We start from the raw sequence: 23038 nt of genomic DNA on the forward strand, positions 1-23038 counted from the left end.
GTTTATGCAACTCGTTCTCAATTGCATGCAGTTGAAGAGAAATGAAAAGAAAAAGTTTCTATGTAATATTTTTCTTGAGTCACGAGTTGAGTCACGTCTTAACTGTGGGATGAATATATTTCTGAGACCTAGATTTATACTGCGTGCTTTGCAAGTACCTGCAGTGTAACTGAACCACGTCGCTGCACTTTTCATTTCGGCGTTTTGCAGTCTCATGTAGGGATTTATAGAATTTATCAGTCTTCCGCGAATACCTGTTAACCAGCAACTGTTAGCATGCTATATATGTATCACTTTAATCTTGGATCTGTCGTGTCCTCATTTACACATTTGACATTAACTCAACACCGGTCCACTGAGGCTCTGGTCCTCTGTGTAACAGTCAATTAGTGTTATTTCAAGAGAGGTTTTATTCAGTAACCATGAAACACTGATGTAAGCGGTAAAACATTACACGATTTGCCAGACACTAAGAAATATTCCTCCAATCTGTGTCCCTAGGAGAAAGTGAGGATTGCAGATGCTGGGATCAGAGGCTTATGCCCAAAATGTCGAGATGAAAGACTCGAAACATCGATTCTCCTGCTCCTCAGATGCAGCCTGACCTGCTGCGTTTTTCCAGCACCACACTCTCGACACCAGTTTGTGCCCGTCTATTTCTGGGATGTATTTTTCTAAACTCTATTTCACAGTCTTTCCATGTCAGTATGTTACTGGACTGTAAACTCAAACCTTCTTAAGTGTAACTTGTTGTTTTACCCTGTAGGTCTCATCTATTGACATAAAAATGTGTTTCATGTCGTATCTACAATTTTGAATGTACCAGATACCACTTTGGACAGACTCAGGTAGGACTCACTACCCTCCACTCCCATACCCTGTGAAAAATCAACTTCGGCAAATTGAAGTTGAGTTTGTAATTCTAACTCCAGAATTTCAATAAGGAATAACTCTTTTTACATTGTTACTGACAATATCTGCAATGTCACTGCCGATGTTACATTGTTTGTGCCAGCTTATAGCTAATCAATAGTTGTTATTATATCCTAACAATTTATTACTTTGCAAGTGACTCAGTATTTCATTCTGTAACTGCCAGTTTGTTGTTTCTAATCTTGTGTTTACTCAGTTTCAGTCAATCACTGGCATGTCAGAGAGCAAATATCTCAACATCTCAAAGTTTCTGATGAAATGGATGGTTAATCTTTTTTCACTCCATCCCTGGTATGTCTCGGTAACTTATAACTGAATCGATTAGTATGTGATCTGTGACCACACATATCAGTAAGTTACAGATAAAGTGCATGGTGAATGATGCCTCCCAATTCCTGTCATGCAGATAGTGTCTTTGCTGTAGTTATTAATTTCTTTCAGGCTTGTGTCACTTTAAATATCGCAGACCATTAGACACATGAGAAGTCTGTGGCATTTTCATCTGCCTGTGTGTACTCTGTCATGAAAACAGATCACAAAGGCTTTAGTTATGATCTTCATCTCATTTTGATATTTCGTGCACATAACCAAAGACTCTTATGTATCAAAAAAAGATATATGGCTACATTAGCATAAATTAAGCTGATAACCCAACCCTAACTGCTCTCTGTGGAACAGAACAAGGGGAGAACGTTCTACATTTCTTTTTGAGACAGAAAGCTTCCTGCTCAAACCGGTGTCCCTTACTCTGGATTCTCTCATGCGCAGTGACATACTCCCAACATCAACTCTGTCAACTCTCTTCAGATCATTTTCTTTTGCCCTAAAGGTCATAAACTGTTCTTCAAATCACCAGTGAGAATATGCCCAACCATTTTATACTAACAATGAGAGCCTATATATCAATCTACAGCTCTAAGTTTCTGCAATGTGAATATGAGAGTGCAGGTATCACTTTGACCCAGTAAGATTCTGCTATGCGCATACTTGAGTGGAGTTATCACCTATACCTGTTGATTTCTACAGTGTGAATATGTCAGTTTTTGCTCTGTGAATGTGATAGTTTAATTATCAATCTGTCCATGTCAGTTTCTGCATTGTTGAAATGTGAACATAGTTATCAATGTCTACCTGACATCTTCTGCTAAGTGAACATGTGAGGGTCCGTACTGAAATATACTTGTCGCTTTCAGTGACATGAATGCATGAGTGTAGTTATCCATGTTTCCCTGTCAGTTTCTGCTTTGTGAATGTGTTGATGTAGTTATACATCTGTAGTAATGAAGGAGCTTTTAACCAAAACATCAATTCTCCTGCTCCTTGGATGCTTCCAGACCTGCTGTGCTTTTCCAGCATCACACTTTCAAGTCTAATCTCCATCATCTACAGTCCTGACTTTTGCCCATCCATCTGTACCTGTCAGTTTCTGATCTGTGAATATGGAAGTGTAGTTATTGATCTGTGCATCAGTTTCTCCAATGTGAATATGACAACCTATTTATCTATTTCTCCCGGTGAGTTTCTGTGATGTGAAGGTGACAGTCCAATTATCTATCTGCCCGTGAAATTCTGCTGTGAGAATATGAGTGTCATTACCAGTCTCTACCTGTCAGCTTTTGCTATGTCAATGTGATTTTAATTATCAATCTGCCTCATGAGGTTCGAGGTGAATAGAAGAATGTAGTTATTGTATACCTGTGAGATTCTGCTCTGGGAATATGAGTGTATTATCAAAATGTACTTGTCAGTTTCTGCAATGTGAATGTGTTTGTGCAATCATCAGTCTATCCCTGAGAGCTTCATCTATATGAGATAAAAACAATGACTGTAGATACTGGAAACCAGATTCTGGATTAGTGGTGCTGGAAGAGCACAGCAGTTCAGGCAGCATCCAGGTAGCTTCGAAATCGACGTTTCGGGCAAAAGCCCTTCATGAGGAATAAAACCTTTAGATTTAGAAGCTACCTGGATGCTGCCTGAACTGCTGTGCTCTTCCAGCACCACTAATCCAGAAGCTTCAACTATATGAATGGATGAGTGCATCTGTACCTGAAAGTATCTGTACCTGTCAGTTTGTGTTCTGTGAAGAAGCGAGCGTACTTATATATTTGTCTCTGTTTAACATGACACTTGCAGAAACTGAAGGAGCTATTTTTACTTCAAATCTCTGTTGCTCAACATGAACAAGATTTCATCTATTGCCATCACTGGGGTGGCATAGTGGTACTAGGGATGCAGATTCAATTCCAGACTTGGTTCATTGCATGTGTGCAGTTTGCATGTTCTGCCCGTGTCTCCATGGGTTTCCTCTGAGTGCTCTTGTTTTTCTGCATGGTCCAAACATGTGCAGTTTTGCTGGATTAGCCATGGTAAATTGTCCTGTCGTCTTCAAGGATGTGCAGTGGCAGTGGATTAACTATGGTAAACGTGGAGTTATGGGGATAGGGTTGGGTCAACAGCTAGGTGGGATTCGCTTTGGAGAGTCGTTGCTGGGGGATGGGCCAAATGAACTCGATCTGCATTGGAGAAATTCTATGTACTGTAATTGAAAGTAAGACTTTTTAAATACCATTTTCAGGCTCTGACAGCGTAAAGCAGTTTGGATAATTTCCACAACTTTTATTCTATGGTACAGGTTATGATTGTAAGTTATATTCTGAATGTGCATTTTGAACTTATTGTTCACATTTATAACACGACCACTTTATGAGGGCTTTTGCATTCTGTATACAATAATCTTTAGGGATCTGTCTAAATGTGTACCTTTTCATATTAATATTTAATTTTCCTTTGGACCACTTGAAACAAAGTATTCATTCAGTCATTTTATATGACATGTGTTCTGTTTTCACTTTGTGGAAACAAATTAAATTGCAATATTTGTTTCAATCTGATACTTGGCATGGTATCTAATTCCTCCAGTTTAGACAAACTGAATTGATACATGAATTACGTACAGTCATAGAGTTAGACAGCAAGTTTAAACCATATGAGATAATTGGAGGAATAATTAGCCTGAATACTTATTTACTACTTTCCCTATTTTAGTGGAATACATTGTTAGCATGCAATAGGTTCAATATTTCCAAATAAACAAGTGAAGTTTACTTTTTGACCAATGTTATATTATGCAATAAAATTCTTATAGGAAGTTCTCTTATACACTGGGACTGACATACTTCACACTCACCTTTCCTGTTTAAGGAAACGGTCGCTCTCCCAACCATGTGATCCTAATAGGCTTGATTTTTCTATTTTTGCCTACGGACATATTAACCTGACAGTATTTCTGTGTTTTGCAAATTATTCTGTACCCACTGTGTAAGGCACCATCTCACTTTTTGTCCAGAAACCATCAGTTTCCTTTAAGTCCTTCATTACGTAAATAAGGACAATAACAGGTGCAGTCTGCAACTGTTTGTTCTTCTCTGCGAGTGCAGCACTAATCTTGTTTCTTCCATTCACTTGTACGGTTCACAGACTGTCAACAGATTAGAGCCATGTTGTCTAGTGATAAACTTGGAAATTAAAATTTAATGCTGACTACTCGGGCTGTTGTGTACATGCACTGATTTTATGTATAAAAATGACCTTTGAAAGAAACAGTTGTTATGATACAGGAAGGATGCCCACACTCGATTGATCCTGCTTCATTCTTCCTGCATTGTGCTGCTGAGCAGTTTAAATGTTTACTGTTAAATGGACAGCCAGTTACCAAAGGAGAGTTTTCAGTTTATGTTTCCTGAAGTGATTGGGAAAGACCTTAAGTTCTTTGACTGTATCTCTAGGATTCACAGACAAGTGAAACCACAGCACATTGTCAAAGAACGGATCTGTGCTGTTCTTCAGAGTCAAGAAGGTAAAAGCAATGGACCTTTGCACCTCTGATAGTGCAGAGTCTAACTGGGAGGAGTGATACCAAGGTCCGGCCTTCAGAGAGTCACACAGTTATACAGCACAGAAACAGATCCTTTGGTCCAAGCTGTTCATGCTGACCAGAGATCCTAATCTGACCCCGTCCCATTTAAATTAAAAATCTCAACACCAGGTTATAGTACAACAGGTTTACGTGGAAGCACTAGCTTTCAGAGTGATGAAGGAGCAGTGCACCGAAAGCTAGTGCTTCCAAATTAACCTGGTGTACGACAAATTGGAGTTGTGTGATTCTTAACTTTGTCCACCCCAGTCCAACACTAGCACCTCCACATCATGGCTAGCCCCACTTACCAGCATTTGGCGAATATCCATCAAAACTGTTCCTATTCTTGTGTATATCCAGGTGCCTATAAAAGGTTGTAATTGTACCCACCACCTCCACTTCCTCTTGTAACACATTCCATACAAGCACCACCCTCTATGTGATAAAGTAACCTCACAGGCCCTTTTAAAATCTATTTACCACAATTCAAACCTGTGCCGTCTATTTTTGCACTCATCCACATTCGGAAAAAGACCTTGGCTATCACCATATCATGCCCCTCGTGATTTTCTCAACCTGTACAAAAGTCACACCTCATTCTCCAACAGTTCAGGGAACAAAGCAACAGCCTGTTCAGCCTCTCCCCCTAACTCAAAACCTCCAGTCCTGGCAATGGAACGTCCTGATGAGAGTAGTGCAGTTGACGTAGTTTACATGGACTGCTGTAAGGCGTTTGTCGAAGCATAACCCCTGACTGGGGAGGAAAGACTCAGCAGGCAGGCAGGCAGGCAGCATTCAGGCAAGTGGTAGGTGCTTATTCAAGCAGAAATGGGTTAGTGCAGGGAGAGGGCCAAATTATCTTCCCCTGAGACTGGCCTCAGAAGAGAGGTCCATGACAGTTTTATTTATAACAAAAAGCAATATTGTTTATAAACATTCTGATAACCATCACACACAACTTGATTATGAAGTTCCTCCCTCTTACTTAGCATACCCTATTCAATGAGACACCTAATCAATGATGGGCATTTCTATGGACAGCCCCAGGATCCCCTGACCTCTGAGTTTAGAGGACACTGTAATCTCTAGGCCTTGCGATCTTTCTATGCATCCTATTCATTCTCATTCCAAAGTTATTTTCTATACAGCCTCTGGTTTCTCTCAGTCTAGCTTATCTCTCTCAGGGCAGCTTGAATGCGGTTATTCATTGTATTCCATTTTATCAAGATCAATTGCTCCTCTGATATATTCCCCACTGTCCGAATTATATAAAGAAAAACAAAAGGACAGTTTGTTTTGACTTACTTGCCACAGACGTGTAATTTTAATTTCTGTGATTAAAAACTCAGTTACAAAATGTAAAGTGATTTAGCTATCCCAACTATTAGCACTTTGTGATTAATGGGCTGTGAGCAATCTATTGTGTTCTGGGTGCAAGAGAAGTCATTATCTAAAGTTAACTAACCTTCACTTCCAGGTTTAAATGCTTCTTATCCCCTTTATGCTTTAGTATTATGCATCTACTTTTTATGCTGGAAACTACGGTGATGATGCTATGTCTCTTTACGAGAACATAATTCTTAATATTCTAACATATTTCAAGAAACTGAGTACTATAAGATAACTTTAGCTGTTGCACCCTCAGCTGCTTTAGGGGATTAATGGGCTGTAACTAGCACCTGATATCTGTTCATTAACTGGGACAATTACCCTTTCATTTAATGTGGCTGGAGTTACTCATATATTGGATCTTCGGTCTGTTTGTCAGAACTGTTTCGAATGGGAACAGGCTGGATTCTTTTTACTGTCCTCGGAGTGGCTTGTTCAATGGTATCACTCTGCTTTACTGTGCGAGTAGGCTGCTTGGTGTAGTTTCTGCCTGCCATTGCACTTCACATCCTGTTGTTTAATTCTTAAAGGCCAGTTTGTGTTAACAGACATGGGCCACTCTATTCTGGCCAGGTACAGACCACCCCTACAGCCTTTGACAATGTCCCATATAAAAGATTGGTCCAAACTCGGCTCTTGGAGTCTCAAGCAAATTGGATCTGAAATGAGCTTGCAGCCAGGATGCAATCTATAATGGTGGAGGGTTGTGTTTGTGATTGGTAGCCTGTGACCAGTAGTATACAACAGGGATCAGTGCTGGGACCCTTGCTGCTTGTTACGAACATATTAACAATTGGTTATGAATGTCGAATAGATGAAGTTTAAATGCAGAAATATTATTTGTGTCAGTGCAGCCTTGGAGTGCAATGGGCCTGTTCCTGTGCTATATTGTTCTTTGATCTATGACATGAAAGTTGGTGGTGTTGTTGACAGTGAGGGGGAGGGTATCAGGTTACAGCATGAGAACATTGGGCACTGCAATGACAGATGGAATTTAATCCTGATAAATGTGAGGTAATGCATTTTGGAAGGTCTAATAAGGCAAAGAATTACACAACGATGATTGGTCCCTCGACAGTACTGAGGACAAAAGAGGCCTTGGTATACAAGTCTATAGATCACAGAAGGTCGAATGGGACTACTTGGCACTGCCCTTTTGGCACTGATCACTCCTAAAAGTGGCATCACTAATGTCCTGTACAGCCCAAGTCCTACACTCAATGTTCTGACCAATGAAGGCAAGCATGCCAAATGCTTTCTTCACTGCCCTGTCTACCTGTGACTTTAATTTCAAGGAAATATGCAGCTGCACCCAGAGGTCTCTTTGTTCAGCAACACTCGCCAAGGCCCCGCCATTAAGTGTATAAGTCCTGCCCTGGTTTGTCTGACCAAAATCTAACACCTCACATGTCTAAAAGACACTGAATCTGTCACTTCCTGGCCCACTGACCCACCTGATCAAGGTCATAATTTGTTTATTTTTTCAGTGCACAGTGATATAATGATTTGGAGACTGTTGAAGTAAAGTTGAAGTAGTGGCACAGTGGCTCAGTTGTTACCACTGCTGCCTCACAGAACCAGGGTCCCAGGTTCGATTCCAGCTTCGGGTAACTGTGTGTGGAGTTTGTATATTCTCCCTGTGTCTTCGTGCATTTCCTCTGGGTGCTCCAGTTTCCTCCCACAGTCCAAAGGTCCGGTGAATTGGCCATGCTCGATTGCCCAAAGTGTAGGGTGCATTAGTCAGAGGGAAATGGGTCTGGGTGGTTCCTCTTCGGAGGGTCAGTAAGGACTTTTTGGGCTGAAGGGCCAGTTTCCAAACCGTAGGGAATCTAATCTAACCAAAAGGTAGGTGTTAATTACCATCCACTGTATTGTAATGGTGCTCACCATCATTCAGACACTTGTGTCGCTCTATGGAGGGGAGGTGGAAGGCAGAAGGACTTTGATTTTCTCTCATGCAGTGGTGGAAATTGGAACAGCCAAACTAAATTTTTTTTGAAGAATGTAACGTTTGAACTCTTCTTGTAAAAACATAAATGAGCAGCTTCCGGAATCTACATTATCTTGTGAGGAGTTACTGAGAGATAGTCACAGGTCAGGTAAAGAAGAAGAAAGGCCAATGGATTACAATCAGGGGACTGAAAGGGAACTAGCAGACACTGCAGGGATCCACTGGGGCCGTTCCCCTTAATAACAAATATACCATTTTGGATACTGTTAGTGGGGGGGTGGGGGAAACATGCCAATGGTAAGCAACAGGGTACAGGTCTCTGGCACAGAGTCTGTCCCTGTTGCTCAGAAGGAGGGGGGGTGGGAAGAGAGGAAGAGTGCATTCATCATTGGGTTCTCCATTGTTAAAGGGACATATAGGAGGTTCTGTGGGAGCGAGACAGACTCATGGTTGGTGTGTTCCCTCCTAGATGCCAGGGTTCATGATGTCTCAAATGGTGTTTTCAGGATTCTTGAAGGGGAGGGGGAGCTGCCCCAAGTCATGATCCAGAGTGTGGAGTACATTTTGCAGCTCCACAGGACATCGGTTCAGCCACTTTTGGGATATTGCATGCAATTCTGGTCTCCTTCCTATCAGAAGGATGCTGTTCAGAAAAGATCTACAAGGATGTTGCCAGGATTGGAGGATTTGAGCTAGAAGAAGAAGTTGAGTTCGCTGGGGCAGTTTTCCCTGGAGCATCAGAGGCTGCTGAGTGACCTTTATAGAGGTTTATAAAACCATGAGGGTCATGGATAGGAGAAATAGACAAGGTATGTTCCCTGGGATGGGGGAGTCCAGAACAAGAGGGCACAGATTTAGGGTGAGCAGTGGCAGATGAAGTTTCATTCAGATAAATTTGAGGTGCTTCATTTTGGATTGGCAAATCAAGGCAGGAGTTATACACTTAATGGTAAGGTCCTGGGGAGTATTGCTGAACAAAAAGACCATGGAGTGCAGGTTCACAGTTCCTTGAAAGCAGAATCTCTGGTCGATAGGATAATGCAGAAGGCATTTAGTATGCTCTTCTTTATTGGTCCAAACATAGAATATAGGGGTTCTGGATTAGTGGTGCTGGAAGAGCACAGCAGTTCAGGCAGCATCCAAGGAGCAGTAAAATCGATGTTTTGGGCAAAAGCCCTTCATCGTTCCTGATGTCCATGAATCTATTGTTGATTGCCAGAAAAACTCATCTGGTTTAGTAATGTCCTTGAATGAAGGAAACTGCTATCCTTCCCTTGTCTGGCCTGCATGTGACTCCAGACCCACATCAATGTGGCTGCATAGATAGTTCGGGATGGGCAATAAATGCTGGCTGAGTCAGTGATGCCCCCACCCCATGAATGAATGAGAAAAATATTCTGCGACTGTGATTCAATCTGATAATAGTGTTTAGGGTGTTGAGATTGGGCCTTAATCTCATGCATTTTGTGACTTCTGACTAAATCACAGAATTGGTACAGCCATTCAGCCTGTTGTGTCTGCACTGGGACATTCTATTCTCATTCTGTTCTCCATAAGAGTTTCCACTAATTGTTGGGATTCTAATTGTCTTTCACTCACTGCCAGTGTCTTAGTGTAAATGCCAATTTGAGATCAGTTCTGCAGTTATCGGCCTTTGCATACCTATAGTGCTAGTTTTGCTCGGTGTGCAGTGACAAATTGAATATATGGATGCTACTCTCTTTTCATCAACACCAGGCTGAGTGAGAATGAAAGAGACAGCGACAGAGACAGATGTGTATATACGTATGTGAATGAGCATTTAGCATCCTCTCTAGAAGCATCCTCTGTAGATAAGGCTTGACCAAGAGGTTCATTTGAAATTTACATTGTTTGATTGTCTTTATCCAGGACAAATATTTATCAAAAGAATAAGTCTGTTCTGCTCAGTTACTCAGAAATGTCCAACTTTGCTTCTACATCTGAACTCAATATCTACTTCATATATATTATATATTTGTTATAACAATGTAACAACATGATCAATTTGTTCATATTGATGTAATTTAAAAATTCCAAATCTATGTATGGATTTAATGCAGGTCATTAAATGTATATTTATTATAAGCATACAGTCTAAACTGCTTAATCTTATGAATGATAATTGGCTTTGAATAATGGAATTCGCCATCACTGAGATGGTATGCACTGAGAAGAGGGCAAAATAATATAGATTTATATATCGTCAGTTGTGTTTAACTCTGGGATTGAATGTGCACTTCTGGGATGGAGCTCAATGTGTGTCTGACTCAATCCACTCAGACAGAGAAAACGACATTCTCCTCTCTGACAGTGGTAACATACCTGCTGGGTGTGAGAAACAGCTGGTCAAACTTGGATTGGTCCATCAAATATTTGCCTGGAGAAAGACAAAAGAGAGAGCTCCTGTACATCACTAGCAGCTGAGTTGGAAGATATCAAATGATCAATGCAATATTCAGGTCATGATCATTATAATTCTATGTTTTTGAACAGGGTGAGGTGAACAGAGCTGATCTGGTTCCACTCGAGCCTGAAGTCCTTCCAGTCATTTTCTGTTTCCCAAATTCTAAAATATTTTACTTAGATAAAAATAAACTAACCAACAAATGCACAGCTCCACAAACATAATGATTCCCCAGTTCAATGTCCAATACACTAACTGTTGAAAAATAAAAACTGGGCACGATTTCACATACTTGGAGTCATTTCTCCGGTGTCTGCTATATTTATGCTTCACAGGATTATCACATTTGATTCTACTATCCATTATCTCAATGTCTATTCGCAACAAACAGCGTGAAACAGAAGCCAAACAATGAATTCCCATCAGTGTTTAGGGAATTAAAAACCACTAGAATATCCCAGCGCAGCTTCTTCCCGCTCTGCCTCCCTCAGCATGCCCACACACAGCCCGAGAAAGGCCTCTCTCTTCCCCCCCAGCCCGCTCACTCCAAGTTCCGGGACCAGTTCCTGCTCCGCTCGGCCTCTTTCAAACAGCCCCCGGTTCTCCCTGAACTCACCCCGAATCAATCCCGGTCTCGGAGTCCACTGTGTCCCAGGCTCCCATCCCGATGTGCTGCTGGAAGGAGCCTGCTGTTCCCTCCCTTCCCTGGGCGCTGATCTCTCCATTGCGGTCTGTTTCAAACAAATCTCTTCCACGAATCGAGTAAATGCTCCTCACTGGCAGCGCTGGGGGAGGGTCTCACGCATGCGCTCCTCTACTCAGGAACAATCATTGCGCACGCGCTGCTTTCCCAATGCTTCCCAGAAACAAACATCAATTGGTCATTTCCCCATTTCCCTTTTCTCTCAGTTGGAGCAAAGCAATTGGGGCAGTGAGAGAAAGGGTTGAGAAGGTTTCAAGCTGCGAATTATCCCTTTATAAAGCTCCAATGGAGCTCATCCCCGGGTCATGTTAATAACTCCTCCCTCCGGCTGTCTCACAATCTGATCGGGGGCGGAGGATCTGGCGGCCACTCAGCCCATCCCCTGTGCTCCCCATTCAATAACATCACGTCTGATCGAATTTTAACTGTGTCATTCAATCCTGCTGACCTTCATCCACAAATATTCATTCCTTGCCCAAAGTAACATACATAGAGATGGAATAAGTGAAACATTCTTATGAAGGCAGAAAATAACTGATGGAGAGTCTTGCATCACAGTGTCAGTGCTTATTTCTGGGTCAGGAGGCCCGTGCAAAAGTCAGACCAGGTGTTCAACAACATCTGTGGGACTCGATTTAGTTTGTAGTGGATGACAGATTTTAGTGTCGTGTATGCTGCAGACAGAAACCTTGTGATGTATTGTAAAACAAAGAGAGACCCCAGCTGTTTTTGTTTATTCACTCCTGCAAAATGGATGTCGCTGGCCGAGCCTACCATTTATTCTCCATCTCTTTGAGAAAGCGGTGTTGAGCCACCTTCTGGAACAGCCGTTGTCCATGTGCTGCCCACAATGCCATGAACACAGAGGAGTTCCAGGGTCTTGATCCAGTGATAGTGAGAGAAAGCGGTTTTATTTCCAAGTCAGCATGGTGAGTGCCTTGGACGGGAACTTGTCCGATATCAAGGCGTTGTTCCCCTACATCAGCTGTCTTTATCGTTTTAGATGGAAGTAGTCGCGATTTGGAAGGTTCTCCTTTTACAAATTACAAGACTCGAATCTCTTTGTCAGCGGCACAGAGAGGCCGATAGCGTGTTGCCTCCCTGGTGCCAAGATCAAGGATATCTTGGAGAGAATGCAGGATAATCACAAAAGGGAGAGGGGCCAGCCGGAGTATACATTGGAACTAACTACATAGGAAGGGGAAAGGATTAGATTCCGAATAAGTAAGAGAGGCAAGAATTTAGAAGAGAGGTAGTAACATGCAGATTACTCCCGCTGCACAGAGCGATTGAGGGTAGGAGTAGGATGATAGAGTAAGGTAATGCCCAAGTCAGGAGCTGGTGCAGGGGAGAAGGGTTCACATTTTTGGATTATTCGAATCTCTTCTGGGGAAGACGTGACTTGTATAAAAAGGATGGATTGCAGCTGAATTGGAAGGGGTCTAATATACTGACAGGGACATTTCCTGGAGCTGCTGGGGAGGGATTAGACTAGTAAGGGTGGGGGTGGGAGATAATGAGGAAAGAGATCGATCTGAGGCTGGTATAGTTGGCAAGTCAAACAGTCAGGGCAGGCAGGAACATAGCAGAGAATGAGGTAGGATTCATAAATTAAACTGCGTTTATTTCAATAAAAGAAGCCTAACAGGGAAGAACGATGATCTCAGGACATGGTTAGGAAAATGGAATTGGTCTTGGGATATCATAGCAATTACAGAGACATGGTTTGGGGATGGACACAACTGCAGCTTAATGGTCCAGGAATCAAACGATGGGGGGAGGCGGGCAACAAGAGAAAATGGGGAGTGATGTGTTTGATAAGAGATAAGATTACAGAGATACTTAGGGAGGATTTTCCTGGGAATTATTTGGGTGGAACTGAGAAATAAGAAAGGGTTTGATCACCTTATTGGGATTGGACTGTAGACACCCCAACAGTCATCAGGAAATGAGAAACAAATTTGTAAGGAGATCTTAGATCTGCAGGAATACTGGTGTGGTTATGGTGAGGGATTTTAACATTTCAAACATAGATTGGGACTGCCATTTTGTTAATGGTTTCAACAGAGAGAAATTCCTTAAGTGTGTACAAGAAAATTTTCTGATTCAATATGTGAATGTACCTTCCAGCCAAGGTGCAAAACTTGACGTACACTTGGGATATAATGATGTGGCAGTGGGGGAGCATTTTGTGGACAGTGACTATAATTTAAAACTGTTATTGAAAAGGATAAACCAGATCTCAAAGTTAAATTTCTAATTTGGAACAAGGCCAATTTTGAGAGTATTAATCAAAAACCTTCAAACATTGCCTGAGGGCAAATGTTCACAGGCAAAGGGATGGCTGGAAAATGGGAAACTTTCAAAAATGTGAGAACGAGGGTCCAGGGACAGTATGTTCCTGTTTGAGTGAAAGGCATGACTGGTAAGTGTAGGAAATGCTGAACGAGAAAAGAAGATGAGGTTTTGGCCTGAATGAGAAGGAAGCATATATTAGTTAAATACAGTAGAGGTTGACAGCAATAGGGAAAAACTTAAGATGGAAATCAGGAGGGCAAAATAGGGATATAACATACCTTTGGCAAATATCGTTAAGGAGAATTTAAACAGATTTTATAAATACATGAAGGACAAAAGGGCTCAGTAAATATTAGCAGGGCAGCCTATGTGTGGAACAACAGGAAATGTGGAGATACTAAGCAAGTCCTTACTGAGGAGAAGGAAATGGAAGATGTAGAATGTGGGAAATAGATGGTGACATTTTGAAAAACATTCATAATACAGAGGAGGTGCTGCTGGATGTTTTTAAACATAAAAGGTGGATAAAGCATGAGCACCTGATCAGGTGTACCGTGGAACATGGTGATAAGCAAGGGAAGTGATTGTTGGGCCCCTTGCTGAGATATCTGTATCATCGATAGTCACAGTTGAGGTGCAAAAAGACTGGAGATTGGCGAATGTAGTACCACTGTTAAAGAAAGGTGGTAAGGCAAAGCCAGGGAACTATTGAACAGTGAGCGCAACATCGACAGTAGGCACACCGTTGAGGGGATTGTGAGAGACAGGGTTTACATCTTTTTAAAAGGCCACTGGGAAGTCATGTATCACTAACTCAACTGAGTTTTTTTTTGAATTGGTAAGGAAGAGGACTGATGGGGGCAAAGTGGTGGATGTGACCTATATGGCCTTCAGTAAGGCGTTTGACAAGGTTCCTCATGGGAAATTGATTAACAAGATTGGATCACATGGAATACAGGGAAAACTCGCCATTTGAATACAGAACTTGTACGAAGGTAGAAGACAGAGGGTGGTGGCTGTGGGGTGCTTTTCAGACTGGAGGCTTGTGACAAGTGATGTGCTACAAGAATCACTGCTGGGTCCACTGCTTTTCATCATTTATATAAATGATTTTAGTTAAAAACATGACAACACCAGGTTATAGTCCAACAGGTTTATTTGGAAGTACAGGCTTTCAGAGTGCTGCTCCTCTGTCAGGTGTCGATGCTCTGAAAGGGTGTACTTCCAAATAAATCTGTTGGAGTATAACCTGGCCTTGTGTCATTTTTAACTTTGCACACCTCGGTTCAACACCAGCCCCTCCACATTATTATGAATGATTTTGGATGTGAAGGTGCACCTATTGTTAATAAGTTTGCAGATTACACAAAAATTGGAGTTGTAGTGGCCTGCAAAGAAGGCTACCTCAGAATACAGCAGGATCTTGATCAGATGGGCCACTGGTCCCAGGAGTGGCTTATTGAGTTCAATTTAAATCAATATGAGGTGCAGCAATTTGGAAACGCAAATCAGGGCAGGACTTACACACTTAATATTAAGGTTCTGTGGAGTGTTGCTGAACTAAGAGACGTTGGAATGCAGATTCATTGTTGCTTGAAAGTGGAGTTATAGTTAGATAGAATAGCAAAGAAGGCATTTGATATGTTTTCCTTTACTGGTCAGACCTTTCAGCATGTAATTTAGGAGGACACGTTGTGGGTGTACAGAACATTGGTTATGCCAGTTTTGGAATATTATGTGCAGTTTTAGTTTCTCTCCTATGGAAAGGATGTTGTGAAACTTGAAACGGCTATTCAAGATAGTTTTTGGTCCAAAGAAAAGGCCTAAAATTTGGGAAGATATACAGTGAAAGACGTGAAGGCTGCAAACAGATCTAAATTCAGCCAATGGCAGGGAAAAGGGATTTGACTAACAAAGAGCAAATGAAGAAAACAGTCATGTTGTGGAGGCCATGAAAGAAAAAAAAAACTGTTGAAGCACGAATAAATGTGTAAAGGGGGAAATAGGTTGGTAAAGAGGACCATATGTCACTTACAACATAAAAAGGGGGAGTTTAAAATGGGGAACTAAAACGTCTCAAAAATCTCTAACATGATGTTGTTCTCTGTTCACAAATGTTCACACAACTAACACGGTAGTAATGTTGGGGAGTTTACTGAGAGGGATGTAAACAGTAGAGCTGATGAGAGTGTAACAGTTACTGAGGAGAAAAACTACAACTAACTCCCTGGACCCCGCAGCAAAAGCTGAAAGGAGGAGACATTCTATCCTTCCACACTTACATTTGGGTGATATTTCTGGCGTGTGACTGTGTGAATGTGAATACTGTGTCAGAGAGACTGTCGGAAAAGGGCGGACGGTTCGTCGAACGTAACTGTGTTTGTGTGTCCGCGAATATTATGATATTTCTGGGTCTCTCTTTTGAAAATCAAAAACATTTTCAAGTCAACTTCTTCCCCGGCTCCCCCAATAGACCTCAAAGGTAGAATCTAAGACAATATATTTGTTGATTTCAAGATTTCAGTCTAACAGAAGCGACAATGTCACCGTTCAGCTGAAAGAGCACGATCTTTGCAGCAGCAAAATGCGCTTAATTCGACAACGGAGCCGTCTATTCGAGTGAAAACTTTTCAGTCGCAATCCTTACCGTGTCAGGGTGAGGAGCGATCGAGTCTGGCTCTCTGGAGATGCGGAATTTCAGAGGAATCGGAGTGTTTAGGCCGTTAGAGAAACACAGAGAAGCAGCAGGAACAGGGAGCTGACGGCAGGTTGTCCCTGCGCCGTCCGCTCGCTGCCTTGAAGTTGCTCAGTGCCCCCACCAGCAGCTTCATTGCTGACCCAGTTCAGACTGACTCAGAGAGAGATTCAGCGCAGAGTTCTCAACATGAGTGACAGTGCAGCCGCCGAAACGGCTCCTCCAGCCTCCGCACCCACTAAAGCCAAGGCTCCCAAGAAGAAGGCGGCGGCTCCCAGGAAAAAAACACCCGGTCCCGGGTTGGGAGAGCTGGTTCTGAAGGTTGTCGGGGATATCAAGGATCGTAAAGGGACGTCTCTGTCCGCTGTAAAGAAGGGGCTGGAGAGAAGCGGGATCGATGTGGGAAAGCGAAAGGCACAGATCAAGATGAGTATCAGGAGGTGCCTGGCGAACGGCTCCCTTGTTCTGGTCAAGGGTCAGGGCGTCTCCGGCTCCTTCAAACTCCCAAAGAATCCAGTCAAGGCAAAAGCGGGCAAGAAGGCGGGAACATCAGCGGCCGCCAAGAAACCGGCCGTGAAGAAATCACCGGCCAAGAAGCTGACAGCAAAGAAATCTCAGGCCAAGAAAGCGACAGTCAAGAAATCCCAGGCCAAGAAAGCGACTGTCAAGAAATCCCCAGCCAAGAAAGCGAGCGGTAAGAAGACGGCACCGCCAAAGAAAGCGGTGAGCAAAGCAACGCCACAGAAACGGACTCCCATGAAGAAGGTGAAAAAGGCCAAGGGCCCTAAAGCCCCCAAACCCCTCAGCAAACCGGCTAAAGGCAAGGCCAAGCCCAAAGCGAAAGGGACCAAGACAGCAGCAAAGAAATGAACCAGTCAGTGTAATATATGACCATCTGAACCCAAAGGCTCTTTTCAGAGCCACCCACATCTCTCAGGGATGAGCTGATCCCGGATCCAATGTTCCCCGTCCCCTACCTGACATATGAATTGTTCTGAATCACTCATACACACACTCATGCCATGGTTGACGAAAGCGGAGACCTGTGAATGGGGAAGGTATCATACTGAGAGGGTTGATTAATCCTCCATCTGGTTATTTCACTTCGCGACTTATAACTCTACCGAGTCACGAATGTGACACATTGTAGTATTTGTATTTCATTGACCAGTTCAGGATTGTTACTTTGTTCAGTTTGATTCTGAGACCCTGCGGATGTTTTCATGGCGTGTTCCTTCCATGTGCCTGTTACAGACAGTTCAGGCAGCAATTCCACATTGTCTTCGGGCTAATTACAATCTGGGGGTAATACAAAATAACATAAAGTGAAATTCTGTCCTTTTATCGGTGTACACTGCATTAGCTTTTAAGATGTTTAAATTGGCGGGGTTATTTAGATTAAAGGCCGGAACAAGTTCGGTTGTTCAGTTTCTGGATTAGTGGTGCTGGAAGAGCATAGCAGTTCAAGCAGCATCCAAGTCGCGCTGTTTTAAACCCCGCCTTTCCTCCTCCCGTCTTCCAGACAGATCAGACAATGATCCCGTCTCCTGTCCCCTCTGACAGATAACAAGGTTTTAAAGAATTACTATAAAATAATAAATTTTATCTTAGTTGCAGACGGATGATGTTTTGCGTTTGAATGTTTAATTTAATTTCAGTGTTTGTGAGGGTGAATTCGGCGGGCATTTTCAAACTGACCAACTGTCATTTCACGTTATCCAATCAGCCTCCAACAATTCTTTTCCTGCCTTTTCTGTCCCTTCCGGAGCTGTTTCTCTGTGGGTTGAGGGACAGGGCTGTATCCAATCCCAGCTCTAGGGCGGGCTCTCCATTCCCTTAAACAGGCAGCACCGCAGCAGCCTCAGCATTGACAGCAGCAGCCTGTGTGTGTGTTACAGAGAGTTGGAGAGAATGGCCCGAACCAAGCAGACAGCGCGCAAATCCACCGGAGGGAAAGCTCCCCGCAAGCAGCTGGCGACCAAAGCGGCCCGCAAGAGCGCTCCGGCCACGGGCGGAGTGAAGAAGCCTCATCGCTACCGGCCCGGCACGGTGGCTCTGCGGGAGATCCGCCGCTACCAGAAATCCACCGAGCTGCTGATCCGCAAACTGCCCTTCCAGCGGCTGGTGCGAGAGATCGCTCAGGACTTCAAGACCGACCTGCGCTTCCAGAGCTCGGCGGTGATGGCCCTGCAGGAGGCCAGCGAGGCTTACCTGGTGGGACTGTTTGAGGACACCAACCTGTGCGCCATCCACGCCAAGCGGGTCACCATCATGCCCAAAGACATCCAGCTGGCCCGCCGGATCCGCGGGGAGCGCGCCTAAACGGAGCCTGGCCGGCCCTGCACATTCACCCCGATAGACAGAGAGAAACACAACGGCTCTTTTCAGAGCCACTAAACCATCCAGAGAGAGCGGGAAAAGATGGGGTGCATTAATATTGTAATTATAAATCTATGAAGTAAATGGGGATTGAATAAAATATTGAGTCAGTCAGTGACAATGAAAATACAGCGACCGAGGTCGTCAGTGATCGCAGAATTTATTATAATACGATATTAGAGATTTGAAGTTTTGCTACACAATTCGGAATTCCTCGAACAAAAGCCCTCTCTCCTCATTGTTTATCATGGTGGTAAACATGGCTTGTGCTTGTGGAGAAGGCGCGGGAGAAGGTTTGGCGCCAAGAGACCAACCGCTTTTATTTCGAATTGAAAAGCCCGCCAACATGCCAGAGGAGAATGCGTGAATTCTTATTCGGTGATTTGTTTTTGCCATTCCAAAAATATAGTCCAAACAATCATACATTGCTCCCTTTCCGAATTTGCAACTGAAAAAAAGTGGCTCTCTAGTGAGTCAATTTTCCGAGACAGAGTCTTTTTATTCCGAGAGCGAAAGGGAGCATATTAAACACCAGTGAGTAATGTATTGCTGGGGAGTTGTTCCCATTCAGCGGCAATGTAAAGAATACATACTGCAATGTAATTTGTACATCATATATTAAGGTAGTGGAGTATTCCGGATTAAATCCCCTCTCTCCTAATTGTCTCCCTTGGCGTTCCCACTAGCTGTAACTCTATGATCATTGTTAAAAATCACAAAACACCAGGTTATTGTCCAACAGGTTTAATTGGAAGCACTAACTTTCGGAGCGAAGCTCCTTTATCAGGTGGTTGTCATGAAGGAGCGGCGCTCTGAAAGATCGTGCTTTCAATTAAACCTGTTGGACGATATCCTGGTGTTGTGTGATTTTTAACTTTGTACACCCCAGTCCAACACCGGCATCTCCAAATCATGACTACTGTATGATCATTGCTGAGAAGGCAGGCGGGAAATCATCAACCGTTTTCCTTCCGATTTGGACATCCCGACGAGATGTAGATGAGGGAAGGGAGTTTTATAGAAAATAATGCTTTCCTACTTCATCGTTAATTTGCTTTTAGATTATAAAAGTACAGTTCACACAGTCTCTTTTTAGGAGAAGTGAGCCCATGAGCTGTTTGAAGGGTCCGAGATGCTCTTTGGAGGGGAGGTTCAGACTCGATGGGCCGAATGCCTTCATTCAGTCCTTGTGAGGATTTCATGAACGTTCTTCGCCGTGAGCGCATTAACAACGAACACCGCCTTTAGGTATTATTTTAATATCGTGCTCCCTTGTTACCGTGCGGTCCTTGTTAAATGCCGGAGGAAATATCACAGAAGCGCTTCACAGGAGGCTCCCAAGCACTGAGGATGTCACCTAGACAGGGGACGAAACGCCTGCAACACACATTCCCAGGTCGGCGAACAGAACCACAACAACTACAAAAGCTTGACATGTGGCGTATGATAAATGCAATTACACAGTAATAAACCAGAGGCTGACAGGAACTGATTAATAACTACAATCTGAGATACGCAGAGCAAAAGCTGACACTATATTCCTGATGAAGGGCTTTTGCCCGAAACATCGATTTTCCTGCTCTGATGCTGCCTGACCCGTTGTGCTTTTCCAGCACCACTAGACACAGATCTTCTCATACAGCACAGAAAAGCCCTTCAGCCATCGAGTCTGCACCCACAATAGATACCTCTCAAGGGGTGCTAATTTCCTGTACTTGTCCCATATCCTTAAATAATATGACAATTGAAGTGCTCATCCAAATACCTTTTACAGGTTTCTGGCCTCTACTTCCTTCCGAGGCAATATCTTCCAGATTCCCACCACTTGCTGAATGAAAAAGATTTTTTCTGAAATTCCCTCTATATCTTTACCCCTTACACTCCATCATAGTGAGAATCCTTATCCTTACCAAATCCTAAACCAATCACCATTTGTGATTGATCGCTCAAACAAGGGAAACAGCTTCTCTTTATTCACCCTGTCCATACGCCTCATAACCTTTTACACGAAAATCATGAGCCCCCATTCAGTTATCTCTGCTCGAGAGAAAACAATCCAAGCTGATTTAGTGTCTCCTTTTCTTTTGGAAGTAATATTTGTGCTATGATCCTAATCCCCAATACTGGGTCTGGATTTAGTACTGCTGTTGTCACTGTCGCTTTAGTGTGAATGATTTATTCTGGGAAACTGAAGCTGTGCCTGCGCGATACTGCGCCTTCCCCAAAGCTGACCGTTTGTGACTACAGGAGCGCATGCGTGAGGCCCTCCCCCAGCGCTGCCATTGAGGAGCATTTACTCAGTGAGTACAAGAGGTTTGTTTGAATCAGACCGCAATGGAGAGATCAGCGCCCAGGGAAGGGAGGGAACAGCAGGCTCCTTCCAGCAGCACATCGGGATGGGAGCCTGGGACACAGAGGGGGGCTCCGAGACCGGGATTGATTCGGGGTGAGTTCAGGGAGAGCCGGGGGCTGTTTGAAAGAGGCCGAGCGGAGCAGGAACTGGTCCCGGAACTTGGAGTGAGCGGGCTGGGGGGAAGAGAGAGGCCTTTCTCGGGCTGTGTGTGGGCCTGCTGAGGGAGGCAGAGCGGGAAGAAGCTGCTGTGGGACATTCTTGTGGTTTTTAATTCCCTAAACACTGATGAGAATTCATTGTTTGTTGATGTTGGGCAGTGAAGAATGGAAGCACAGACTATAATTTTGTGACAATCATATAAAGGATACGTAAGAGAGTGAACAGGTTTGAAGTTTCGAGTAAAACATTAAACATAGCGTCCCTTGTTCTTTCCTTCAACACTTAGTTCGTCAGCTTGCTATTCATATATATCAGCATTGCAGCTGCTTCAGGAATTCCCATTCGTGGAGGTGTACAGATGAGAACTCACCCAATTGTTACAAAGTTGCAAACAGAAGAAGACGAGGAGCAACTCAGGGCAAGAGTGGAATCAAAACCTGGTTCTGCTTGAATTGCTAGGTTTAAAAATACCCGAATGATTATTAACTGGCTGCCACACTGATCGGTTTAATCTTGCCTAACGTGGCTTATGTTGACTTATGGCTGAAAAATCTTCTATCTTCCTCCAAGCAAATATTTGAATGCTGAAGACAATGTTATATTTCCTCAGTACAATGCCAAGTGTGACCAGCTGCTTCTAACAAACAGCATGTTACCACTGTCAAAGCAGAGCACATCTTTTCCACAGGCACAGAACAGATTGGATCAGACTTAGCTTGAGCTCTATTTGCAGAGATAGATCCAAACAAACAAACAGTCAGACCCAACTGCGGAAAGACAGATTATTTTCCTCTGCATTCTCCACAGATATCTTGCAAGTTTCAATTAATATGATTCATGTGCCATTAACATTCACACCATGTTTGAAGTTGACTGGTTGTCTAAAGTAGGCAATGGTGTACTAAATCAAGTTTACATTTAATAGGGCATTTTAAATGTCACAAACCAGATAAACAATGACATCATGCTTTTACATAGTTTCAACAGCCATATGTGACAAGTAGTGAATCATTACTGAGCACAAACACACATACACAAAAGGTACAGACTGAGTTGCAAATAGACTTACCAAATCGACACACAGGATGCAGAGATGAACATCAATGGACATACATATACACTGCAGGAAACAGAAGTGAATATATACAAAAGGTTTATACAAAAACAAGGAATGAATTCCATTCAGCCAACACCTCATTTCAATAAGTGTGTCATGGCAGCAAAAGAGATGCCAAAATAATTGTCAACATATTCACCTTGCCGGAATAGAAACTGAATTTTCACTCTGCCGAGTATTAATTTTTTTTATTAAAAAGTTGTGTAACTTTGTCTCCAAATTCACTTTAACCTTCTGCAAAGAATTCCATTTGCCCCACCGGATGAAATATTACATAAAGCAAGAAAATACAATGTCATATCCTCAATTTAGCAAAATAATCAAATAATCATCTTTTTAATTCAACAAAGAAATTTAGCCGAATCTTGTAATTCGTAAATTCTCACTTTTTTTGCAAGAAAAGGTCAACCATGTTCAATAAATTTGCCTGAGCGATTTAAATCTTCTCCACTGTATGACAAAAATGCAAGTCTTTTCACTTTCCTCATTCCCACCATTGAGCATCAGGAGAGTACTGCTAATGGCTTTCACCGTCACACCACAGAGCAGAATTATGTTATATTCACAATAGAATGTTGAAATGAACTAGCCAATTCTCTTTCCCATAGCAGGAACATCGTGGTCAGTTGGCTAAAATACAATTTGTTTGTTCATTCCCCTTTCCTTTTGACACTAACAAAGGAAAGTATCACCTATTCATTTCTCAGCATTATGCAC

The 23038-nt window shown here is 42.9% G+C and overlaps 2 protein-coding genes and 3 long non-coding RNA genes across 6 annotated transcripts in view; 3 read left to right on the plus strand and 2 right to left on the minus strand.

Moving 5' to 3' along the window:
* Positions 1–23038, minus strand: part of LOC140470765 (uncharacterized) — a 186550-nt gene that overhangs the window by 21580 nt on the left and 141932 nt on the right. The window lies entirely within an intron of this gene.
* Positions 436–11391, minus strand: LOC140470788 (uncharacterized). Of its 2 annotated transcripts, none has more exons than XR_011956706.1 (3): positions 11234–11391; positions 10536–10590; positions 436–1450 (listed from the first exon to the last, which is right to left on the minus strand). It is a non-coding gene; the product is annotated as an uncharacterized lncRNA (long non-coding RNA). The 2 variants fall into 2 exon arrangements; XR_011956705.1 differs by lacking the exon at positions 436–1450 and adding an exon at positions 5737–8075.
* LOC140470661 (histone H1-like) lies at positions 16503–17727 on the plus strand. Its single transcript, XM_072566698.1, has one exon. It carries the CDS (start codon positions 16503–16505, stop codon positions 17181–17183), a length of 681 nt encoding a protein of 226 aa, XP_072422799.1. The 3' UTR covers positions 17184–17727.
* On the plus strand, positions 18131–18686 carry LOC140470898 (histone H3). Its single transcript, XM_072566842.1, has one exon. The coding sequence runs from the start codon at positions 18225–18227 to the stop codon at positions 18633–18635; it is 411 nt and encodes a 136-aa protein (XP_072422943.1). The 5' UTR covers positions 18131–18224; the 3' UTR covers positions 18636–18686.
* LOC140470791 (uncharacterized) overlaps positions 20905–23038 on the plus strand; it is a 212184-nt gene continuing 210050 nt past the window's right edge. The window contains exon 1 of the long non-coding RNA XR_011956709.1: positions 20905–21138. This is a non-coding gene — a long non-coding RNA (uncharacterized lncRNA). The remainder of the gene's footprint in view (positions 21139–23038) is intronic.

This window comes from Chiloscyllium punctatum, chromosome 52 (assembly GCF_047496795.1).
Source record: "Chiloscyllium punctatum isolate Juve2018m chromosome 52, sChiPun1.3, whole genome shotgun sequence".
Classification (NCBI taxonomy): domain Eukaryota; kingdom Metazoa; phylum Chordata; class Chondrichthyes; order Orectolobiformes; family Hemiscylliidae; genus Chiloscyllium; species Chiloscyllium punctatum.